Consider the following 10,454-nt stretch of genomic DNA (forward strand, 5'->3'; position numbering starts at 1 on the left):
TTGGTCAAGAGATCCAAACTCGGCTAAAAAAATTCCAAGTCACAATTTTCGGAAACATGACCCAGTTAAAAAAATATTGTCACTTTTTGAGCTCGTAAACACGTATTATGGTCTCTTAAACTTTTCCAAATTAAAAAAATGGGATATTTCGAGCAAAATGTCAAACCTGAGAGCTAATGCGTGAATTTTCCAAAAAAAAAGGAACTTTTGAGGCCAGACAAAGTACGAGTATATGGTTTTTTTTCAACCAAGGACACAGATTAAATCATCAGAGTGCAAAACACAATTATAAACTGGTCTTGAAATAATGTGGATGAGAAAAATGGTAAACAACCGACAGAGAAGTATACAAAATTTCATAACAATAACAATTACTGAGGATATTGTTGTTCTTGTACAACAAAAAGGGTTATTCTGAGCAAAGTCGCAGGTCTTCTATTTAGACATCCTCTTCTTCCTTTCTTTGGATTGTTTTTGACATTACATTGTTGGGTTGCTTTTCACTGCCTTTGTTTACAAACTTGTTCCAGATCTTTGGTTTCTGAAGGAAGATGTGCATTCGGTATTTGTCGCTGTTGCTGCCACCTTGGAATCTCCTGTTAAAGCGGCCTCCTATAATCAGAGTGAATTCTAGTCAAGATGGAGAACCTGAGTTTTAATCGCAATGGAAACATAAGCAATGAGTTTTAGTCACACCGAAAAACCAAGTTCCTTTATTTCCATCAAGACGAGCATAGCCATAGGTAGTGTTGGAAGTTGGGCGACCTAAGGCCCGCCGTTCATCCCCACTCTAACACAGACGTATATCCATGCTACAACTTTTTATTAGGTAGTTAAAACAGGTCTAGAAATCAGGACTTACTAAGGTCTGGTACTATGACAAACAAGATACGAGTGAGGTCAACCTGGGTCAGGTCATTCTAGGTATTGAGTAATACCCAACTCATGCAAGCTACGATCAGTTCAGGAGTCAGGACCATGGGTCTTTTTCTATCAGACGAAAAGAGTTGTTGCACAATACTATGTGATAAGCTTGGTAATAATTTAAAATTAGTCATTTCGGATCAGGAAAATTTTTACTGGTGGAATTGTTTTGTAGGGTCAGGTTACAGGTAGGATCAGAACAGACGGTGCTATGGGTCATTTGAGGGTTATTCTATTCAGATCTAGTATAGGTTAATCCAGTTCAGGACAATTTTACCGGATCTATTCAGAGTGTTAAACCCGCATGATATGTCAAAATAATACCTTGAGAAGTAGTGATTTCTCGCCATTGCCTTCTTATCAGTCCCTCCCGAAGAAACTTAATTGTGTGTACTTGCCTTCCATTGCTTGTATATCCCAGTTTTCTGAGCTTTCATTCTTTGCCCACCTTCTGCTTTGACCTGAAAAACAACAAACACGCATAAGTAATCAAATATGTGTGTACTGAAACCAGATCATCAAAACTAACTTTATTAAAAAATAATTAAAAATCACAAACTAGTTTGCAGTAAAGAAAGAAGATTAGCATAGACCATTACACGAAAAATATCCTCTCTCGATACGCTCTTGCGCTTCGCAGCACTTTCCCCGGTGAATATGGCTACGAAACTCTCGTCAGAGAGATCTATAGGGTCGTTTCCGTTTTGTTGTTGTGCGAGGTTCCAGTCAACCGAGCAACGAATACTGGAAAAGTTGGCAGTTTACCGTCCCCATTCGGTTTTACCTGATCACCAAAGCAGAAAACAACTCAGTGCCTTCTAAAAAGCCTGCCGTGGCTGAAAGCAAACTCAAGCGCGATCCGAAGCTAACTGATGGCGCCCTTACTCCGGGTATGAAAAAGCAAAACAGAATAGTCAGTATAGTAATCATTAAATGAACCACAGAATGGAAAGAGGCCGTGTTAATTAAACTTAAGAGCGGTCTCAAAAGAAAGTTTGCATATAATGTCTGATGACACCATAATCCTCCAAGGAACCAAGTTAACAAATAGATGAAGTTAAAATCAGACCTAAATAAGATATTCCGATTATTTACGGTATCTTTGGTACTTGACTACTGAACATTTTGCATCATATTTCAAACCCTGATAATACAGACTACAGAATCTCAGGGTCCAACGGAAATGCTAACTCCAATTCACGTGAAAGAAGTACAAAAGAGTAAACACCAGCTGCAACTTCCTATCAATGGAAGGATCTGCATATATAATAAGAGATGCCTTTACTTACCATCCCACTAGCTGTCACCCGCTCACCATTGTTAAGTTCAACATAGTACTAATTACTTTTCTTAAAGGTAAGAACATCACAGTTACAGTTGGATCTACCATTAACACTAAAAACAGGAGTTGCTCATATTTGGAGTAGTCCAGTTCTTCTATATTTACCTTATCCCAGTGATATACGCTCCTTTGCTTCTATATACCCACATTATCATCAGCAACAAGACCAAAAGGGCTGATTCAAACCTACAAAAATTTGAAGCCATGTAATTCACCTATTCAACCAAAGATGCCTGATTTGTAGCAAGTCCAGATAAGATTTTATGTAACACGCATAGACAGTACATATACATTACGACGTAACACGATGAAATTTAACCAAATATTATAAGAGAGTAATATGTACACGAAATAGGTTAGAATCAGTTCACCACTTGCTGGGGTTTGAGAAAGTCCCTGAGGATAGATATGCTTTCAGTAAGCCCACGCAAACTTAAGAGTTCTTTCTAAAAGAAATGTACAAGTGAAATACTTGTAATCTTTAAGCACAAAGCCTTAGTCCCAAAATGATTTAAATCGTAAAACAATATAATTTAAGGCAGACATGTCTTAAAAGAGGATGACAGTTGAAAAATTGAAATATTAGTGTGCACAGAAGGAAAGGACGTAAAAATGTAGAATCGTTTTAAAAGAGTATCAAGAACATGCTTGAATGGGAACAATAAAATCAAAAAAAATTTAAGAGAGAAAAAATAATACTCTGTGCAAAAGTGGGAAATATAACAAACAAATGGTACATGGCATTACAAACGTAAACAAATGACTGGGGGACGGAGGGAGTAATGTTTAGATAAAGAATGTCAGCCAAACAACTCTTTGCACAATTGCACTTACATACTGACCTTTTTCTTTGACAAATTTTCTTGTAAACTAGATTGTACATGCACAACTGCACATCCCCAGCATGATTTACCAAGCATCTTTCTCAGCACATATGCCATGTGATTGATGATTTGGCATGTAATCCGAATCTGGTATCTTTCTCAGCACATACAGGAAAAAGATTAACTCAGTTTAACTAATCATTCGGTTTAAGCTTTGACCAAACATTCAAGATTCAAAGAGATTGGGAATGGAAAAGCTAAAATTATATTTTGTAAATCAGACAATGATTTAGATAAGGAAATGAAAATGACTGCGTCAAATAAATTAACAACATAGAAGAAAGTGTGTATCGACTTGCTGCAAACCTCCAAAGATACCAATTGGCTCCCAATTCACTAGCAGTAAAAATCAAGCAGTATAAAGACATTACAAAAATCCAATTGAGCCATTTGGTAGGAAACTCCATTATAGGTTTTGTGGAGAAAAAAAAATTCCAAAGAACAATTGTTTACCTTTGATTAAAATACTCCTCATGAAAATAGAACAAAGTAAACAAACGAATGGGACGTAGGGAGTATTAGACATTATACAAGTGTATTTGAATAATATAAAGATAATAGACAATAGCCATTACATACATATTTTAATCTAATACTCGAACAAAGTCCAGCAAGAATACAAATTCAAGAGAAATGGATATAAGACAATAGTTTTTTTTGTTGAACTGCAACAGGAGTTGGCCATGGGCTTGACAAAAACAGTTGGGCAAACCGCAATTTGTCAACACTGTCCAAAACTCCAAATTGATAGGATCATAAACATGTTGTACGGAATTATTTCTGACATCAAAGAGCTTGACAGTTGAAGGGTAATCTAGCATGTAAACCTTGTCTCTGGCAGCGACACCGGCGAAGGACTGAAACAATAGATCAGTGTGAACGTCAAGTTTTTGAACCCACGCTTTATTAGCATAATCCACAAGATCCCAAACCATAAAATTTTTGTTTGGGAACACTCTCACCAATCTAAGATGCCCTTGACACGCTTCCAAAAGTAATATTCTTCCATTCTCCGATTCTAGAGGATCCATGGGAGGTAACGGAATGATATCACAGTGCAGAGGTTTGTTGAAAGGGTCATATGCGGCAATGCAGTTGGTCCCACACCAGTGAAAGTTTCCGTTTAAAAAAACGAGCTTGGTGGGTCCAAGTATCCACCTAGAAGCAGGTGGACAAGGGACGTGGAATATGCTCCACTCTGCTGCTTCATCAGTAGAGGAGAATACACTAGCGATAAACTCGTCTTTCTCCCCACCCCGGTTGATGGATACGACAGTGAAGTCAATCTTGTTGGGGTCATAATCAGCATTGTTCCTAATGATGTTCTCATAGGAATTGGTATCCGCCCAAATTCTAGAAACCTCACCTAGTCCACGAGCTTGCTGTGCGTGGTAGCAAGTAAAACCAACACTATCGTAAGTTGAGATCAAAGGTAGCTGGGCCCACTGCTTGGAGATGGGGTTACACAGATAATATTGATAATAAAAATACTGGCTCTTTTCAGGATGGTAGTCCTGAAAAGAGGCAGATAGTAAGACCAAACCGCCGTAGGTGCCAATTAGGAATACGTAGTCCAACACCTTAGTAGTGACCTCCCAATTGTTAGCTTGATTACCATAATCATTAATGTCATAGAAATCGCGGCAGAGCGGGAGAACGAAATCAAAGGTTAAGGGGATTGAAGAAAGCTGATGGTAGGAAGCATGGAGGAAGGGCAAGGCATAATGTTGGTCATGATAGGGTTTGCTACGTTCAGCTTTGAAAAGTAGCATGTTGTTATGATGATCAGTAAGGATATATGAGCGGGCAAAACAAGTTGAGGAAATAAGAGAGAGCCAACGCTTGGAAACGGATTTGGAGCGATGAAGAGGCTTGACAGGGACACGCAGGAGGATCTCGGTGAAAAGGTCATCAGTGAGACGATCAAATGACGATGATGTTTTTGAGGTGTGACTAGTGCAAACGCTTAAACGACGACGACTACTACTACGACTACCTTTAGTAGTAGAAATAGATAAGTCGTTTGGGAATGTCCTCTTTTTAGTTGGAGACGACATTCTAGTATCCATATCCATATCCATATCCATATCCATCCTTGTACTTGTACTTAGATTGAATTTATTAATTTGAATTTATAGGGAATAATTGTGAAACCCCCAACAACTATAAATATAAATTTCCTTAACTAAAATAGTAAAGGAATTAGAATTGAATATGGTAAATTAGGCCAAACGGGGGTAAAAAGTATATATAAAACAATAGATGAGAGAAGAAACAAATCCTAAAATAAAACAAAGAATTAGGGTTAGGGAGATAACCTCGAGAATTGAGCTCGCCAGAAGAGTTGGAGAATTGAGCTCTCGTCACCAAGGTTGATTTTCCTGCTATTTTCCCCATATGAAAGCAAATTAAAGTTGCTATGTGAATGTAAAAGAAAGAGGGAGAATGGGTGGGAAGCAGGTTAAGAAACGAAAATGGTGAGGAAAAGTGGAGAGTTGAGAGTTGCCTTGACAAGTTGATAAAATTGACCCGGATCCGAATAACCCGACTTTAACCCAACCTGACACCCTAACTATGACCAGAAATTCGAATTGATTCGACCCGAATGTTTATTGTTACAAACTGATTATTATCCATGAACAATTTGATAATAGTTGACCTAAATCTGAAATAACCCAGCCTGACTCAAAATTAGCAAACCCAAATTTGACCCGACTCAAACTAACCGACCCAGTTGACCCATTTGCTTGGTCTACCTTGAGGGTCCAAGTGAGATGATTATTATGAAAGAGGAGGTGAGCCGCTGAACAAGATTTTACTAGTGGTGAAAAGATGTATTACATAATGTTCAGATTCTCTGGGTCCATAATACATCCATTATTTAAAACTAAAATCACAAACCATGAATACAAACTAATGAAAATAAGGTAGTATGGAGTAAAACGGAATATTGGTGATAACAAGCGATTGAACTAGCTTCACCATCACAACCCACTTCCAGATACCGTTGATACATACAAGCCACCGAGTGACAATAACAAGGTGCACTTACGCTTTTGCGAAAAGAATGTAGAAAGAAAGGGTGAAAAACAAGACGACGAAGTTTGCCATCGATGGAGAACTCTCCCTACACCTTAGAGATCGAACCCTTTAATCATAAGACCAACAAACCGAGAAATCCAACATGTAGATAGATGAGAACAAGGTCAATCCCTCGGCCAAACTCAAATCCACAGATTCCAAAAGGCACCCACATCTGGCGAATACAACCCACGCATGCCATAGAGGGTCCATACCAAGCTTTATTAAGCCATTTTTGCTACATGCAAAAACATACAGCAACATGCCCGAAATAATATAAGTTAACTAATTCCAAAACGGAAGCAAACCCCAATTGGTAGAGGGACAGGACACCGTAGACCATTGAATGAGACGCTTTTTGAAAGAAATCTTTATTGATGAAAATGATAAGTAAATTAAACAGACAAAAATAAACCGGAGTAATAATTTGTGTTATGATTTCATTTGCAATTACGAAGAATTTTTTTTGTCAAACTTTACCATATTATTACATCGCAATTTACACGGTTTATTTATTGTATTAAGCTAGGAGAATTTGACATTATATTTGGGTAAGGTTGTGATGTGTGTTTGAGTAAGTGATAACACAAAATTTGACCTTGTCTGACAATTCCTTATCCGAGCATTTTGTCATGACCGAGCATAATAAACCTACCGATTAGTGAATCCCATGTTTGGTCCTAATGTCTAATATAAGGTTAGCCACATTATCCATATCCGGAACACATTTCTTCACACCTTCTCGTTTTTCACATCTTTTAGCCCATGAAATGATTTGAGGACACTCATCTTGTATCCTCATATTTCCACATACTTCATAAACCTTAAACCAGCTGTAGAAAGGGATTAGTGCAATGTCCACAAATCCAAAGGTATCACCTCCGAAATAGCTTTTATTTCCGAGCTCGTCTTCCATTATCTTCAGGCTTTCCATCAATTCCGTTTTAGCATTCTCTTTGCTTTCCCCTGTGCTTGTCCACAACACCCTACTCGGTGGAAAAACCTATACACCACGGAATGCAAGACAGAAATAAAGTTCATACTCGTATCAATTAAGCAAAACACACATAATATATCATCGTCTCATCAATCAATTACTCGAAATGATTAATGTGAATTACAAACAACGCATTATTAGCGGACTGAAACCATAACGTTCTCATTGCGCTAATTAGAAAAAACAGAATTATTCTCAAGTACATAGATTCTCATAACACATGAACAATTAGTATGAATTGTTTCAAGCGATGCCTTTAAACTTCCTGAACTCAGTGATAGCTTCCAAAACCTTATCCATATCGGCAAGAGAACTGGAGACGGAGTCCTTGAGGAGACACCGTTTAGCCCAGCCAATGATGTGAGGACACTCCGCCTCAAAACTAAGACCCGAGAAGTGCTCATAGGTGTGGAACCAGCTATAGTAAGGTATAAGTGCAATGTCCACGAACCCAATATTATCTCCTCCAAAGTAACATTTATCCCCGAGTTCTTGCTCTAATGTCTTTAATATATCTATGAACTCTTTTTTGGTCTCCTCTTGACTTCCCTCTTTTTTTCCCCATATCTTAAATTGAGCCGGGTATACCTGTAGTACAAGTTGTTAGGGTGCAAAATTATATCCCACATCGGTAGAATAAAGATGAAAGCTCATCTTTTAATTTGTGCCTTGAATTTGTGTCAAAAGGCGGACTAAGCTAATACTTAGAGTAAAGCGAAGGAACAAAGTCCAATAAGAAGAAGGAAGCAACGACAGGTGCTACGCGAGTCGCTTGCATTACTGTGGGTTTCCTAGGAGAAATGTTGGACGTTGACTTTAGCTTATTTTTGGAGAGTTAGGCACTGTTCTTTCTGGCTTATTTTCAGTCCATTTTAGTTTAGCTTAGCTTCTATTCGATTCGATTCATTCATTTCACTTTCACTCATTCCATTCACTCCATTCGATTGATTCGATTCGATTCGATCGATTTAGTTCGATTCGATTGATTCGATTGATTCGATTCGATTGATTCGATTCGATTCGATTGATTGATTGATTGATTCGATTGATTGATTGATTGATTGATTCGATTCGATTCGATTGATTGATTCGATTCGATTGATTGATTCGATTGATTGATTGATTGATTCGATTGATTCGATTCGATTCAGATCAGAAAAGTCAGAAAGAACAAGGCCTTAGTGGTTTCACTAACTCCTTAATTAACTCCTTAATTAGTTAAGTGACTTTGCTTAGGTTTCTTTAAGTTTGCTACGCAGTAGTATTGGTTTAGGAAATTAATTATTTAATTTCCTAAAAAACTTTGTTTTCTAATTAGTCTAAATCTCTTATTTAGGGTGGAATAAATCTATACAAAGACCCTAATATTAATCTACAATCTTTGTTTCGTCTGAATTTGGAGATTGAAGGAGTCTGTTCGGATCTTAGCGGCCACAAGATCGTTTGTCCTTCATCTCGTTTGGGGTAGTGTCTTTTGTTCCTTTTGAGATTACTATTTTGTTGGTAGAATAGGGTATACTTTTGGCTCATATTGAGCGCGTGTATACTGATCTACTGTTGTACTATTATCTCCACAATAGTGAATTTTGCTCTCCTTCGGGGTGGACGTAGCCAGTTATTTGACTGGTAAACCACGTATATCTTTGTGTCACTTTATTTGTTATTCGCTATTATTTGTTCTTATCACCCTAATCAACTAACTATTTGATAACGAAACACCTCGGTTACAACACATGTCCGTCATCATTTCATTTCAATACCCAAAAATCCAATGCTACAGAACACTTCGCATTACGGAGTATTAAGCTACTCCCTCTCTCCCCGTGGTTAGTTTACATTTATTTTATTTTCCCCTCAAAAAATAAAGTAAGTGTAAACTATTCACTTGTGAAAGAGAAAGTAATTGTTAAATCATATCGTATCCTAACGTCACTCACGTACTCTGATCCCATATAAGAATCTCATTCAAAAACTCGAATAATGTTCTAGCCCCAATTAACAATTTTTTACATTAATAAGAATCGGAACTAATTAAACCTATATTACCATTTTCGTCTTTTCAAAAAGACGGGATTTTATAATAAGTTGTTTTCTAAAAGTGATCACATTTGGCTGTAAAATTGTCTCAAAATCCCGTTTTATTGTTTCAGACCAACCGGTAGTATAAAATCAAGGATGATGTTAAAGAAGAAAAGAAGAGAGTACCTTTTTATCAACAAAGTCAGCCCAAAACTTAGCATGAGACTTGAGGTAAGGATCAGTAGGAAGCAGAGGAGAGGTTTGATTCCAGACCTCATCGATATACTCGACGATTATCAAGGATTCGCATATGGGTTTACCATTATGGATGAGAACCGGTACTTTTTTGTGAACCGGGTTCATCTGTAACAGGAAAGGGCTTTTAGAAACAACAATGTCCTCTTCTCTGCATTCATAGTCAGTGATCCCCTTCTCGGCAAGTGCTATTTTAACTCTCATTGCAAACATACTTGCCCAGAAATCAAGTAATATCAGCTCATTCTCTTTACTTGCCATTACTACTGAAAGTGCTAGTGTTTGATTTTATGTTATGATATGAAATGTGGTTAAGTTGATTGGTTGTGACTCTTGTGAGCTATATTTGTAGTTGGCATTATATCCCAAGTATACTGTATACTGTATACATACTACATTGACTCGTTCACGTCATTGCTTACGACGCCAGATCCGATAATATGATTGGCCTTCAGTTAGATACGAAGTATTTAGGTTGTTCATTTGGATTCGTTCAGATTTGGTCGGCTTATTCTCATTTTGTGTTGGAACAACATATCTTATCGGCTGCCTAAGTGGATTTTATTTTCCATAAATACTTCCTCCATTCAACTCCACTCTACCACTTTCTTTTTTCACGTTTGCCAACGCGTGTTTTACGCGCTAAATATCATTAGCTACGTATTTGCAAAAATTATAAAAGTTAGATATTTTTAATGTACTCGTAAAGACGAATCAAACAAGATCTCACATGAATATATTTCCACTTACGTATCGAGAGAAAATCGAAATTGAATACACAATTGTGAATAGTATACAAAAGTGAAATAGGTAGAGTGGAGTTGAATGGAGGAAGTATCTTCAATTGAACCCTTATCAAAGTAACTATTGCATGAGGGAATGAGACGCTCTCATACTACGGTTTTGTTGTTTTATTATGTAAAATACTCCCTCCAATTCACAATAAACCTCC

General features: G+C 37.3%; 2 protein-coding genes across 8 annotated transcripts; both read right to left on the minus strand.

The window, feature by feature from the left end:
• Nucleotides 1-289: 289 nt before the first annotated feature.
• Nucleotides 290-5,639, minus strand: LOC141605387 (uncharacterized). 6 transcript variants are annotated; one of them, XR_012526343.1, is made up of 6 exons: nucleotides 5,469-5,639; nucleotides 3,109-3,244; nucleotides 2,372-2,452; nucleotides 1,524-1,708; nucleotides 1,202-1,385; nucleotides 290-612 (listed from the first exon to the last, which is right to left on the minus strand). XR_012526343.1 is itself a non-coding variant. In XM_074424120.1 (4 exons), exons 1-2 carry the CDS (start codon nucleotides 5,241-5,243, stop codon nucleotides 1,610-1,612), a joined length of 1,230 nt encoding a protein of 409 aa, XP_074280221.1. In that variant the 5' UTR covers nucleotides 5,244-5,441; the 3' UTR covers nucleotides 290-612; nucleotides 1,202-1,385; nucleotides 1,518-1,609. The 6 variants fall into 6 exon arrangements, 4 of the variants coding, with proteins under 4 accessions (XP_074280221.1, XP_074280223.1, XP_074280222.1 ...); XR_012526344.1 differs by lacking the exons at nucleotides 2,372-2,452; nucleotides 3,109-3,244; nucleotides 5,469-5,639 and adding an exon at nucleotides 2,214-2,297; XM_074424120.1 differs by lacking the exons at nucleotides 2,372-2,452; nucleotides 3,109-3,244; nucleotides 5,469-5,639 and adding an exon at nucleotides 4,113-5,441 and having other exon boundaries at nucleotides 1,518-1,708.
• A 1,002-nt stretch (nucleotides 5,640-6,641) lies between these two features.
• On the minus strand, nucleotides 6,642-9,915 carry LOC141605389 (glutathione S-transferase U19-like). Of its 2 annotated transcripts, none has more exons than XM_074424124.1 (2): nucleotides 9,434-9,858; nucleotides 6,642-7,234 (listed from the first exon to the last, which is right to left on the minus strand). In XM_074424124.1, the coding sequence occupies exons 1-2, from the start codon at nucleotides 9,761-9,763 to the stop codon at nucleotides 6,890-6,892; spliced, it is 675 nt and encodes a 224-aa protein (XP_074280225.1). In that variant the 5' UTR covers nucleotides 9,764-9,858; the 3' UTR covers nucleotides 6,642-6,889. The 2 variants fall into 2 exon arrangements, with proteins under 2 accessions (XP_074280225.1, XP_074280224.1); XM_074424123.1 differs by lacking the exon at nucleotides 6,642-7,234 and adding an exon at nucleotides 7,259-7,816 and having other exon boundaries at nucleotides 9,434-9,915.
• Nucleotides 9,916-10,454: the final 539 nt, after the last annotated feature.

The sequence above is a fragment of the Silene latifolia genome, chromosome 10 (assembly GCF_048544455.1).
Source record: "Silene latifolia isolate original U9 population chromosome 10, ASM4854445v1, whole genome shotgun sequence".
Taxonomy (NCBI): domain Eukaryota; kingdom Viridiplantae; phylum Streptophyta; class Magnoliopsida; order Caryophyllales; family Caryophyllaceae; genus Silene; species Silene latifolia.

Excerpts from the sequence above, each read along its gene's own strand:
- LOC141605387 (XM_074424120.1), bottom strand. The coding sequence starts at position 5,243 with ATGGATATGGATATGGATATGGATATGGATACTAGAATGTCGTCTCCA. Across the intron at positions 1,709-4,112 it reads GTCAAGGGCATCTTAGATTG|GTAAAACCGAATGGGGACGG; the intron begins GTGAGAGTGTTC and ends TTTGGTGATCAG.
- LOC141605389 (XM_074424124.1), bottom strand. The coding sequence starts at position 9,763 with ATGGCAAGTAAAGAGAATGAGCTGATATTACTTGATTTCTGGGCAAGT. Across the intron at positions 7,235-9,433 it reads CTGACTTTGTTGATAAAAAG|GTTTTTCCACCGAGTAGGGT; the intron begins GTACTCTCTTCT and ends CGTGGTGTATAG.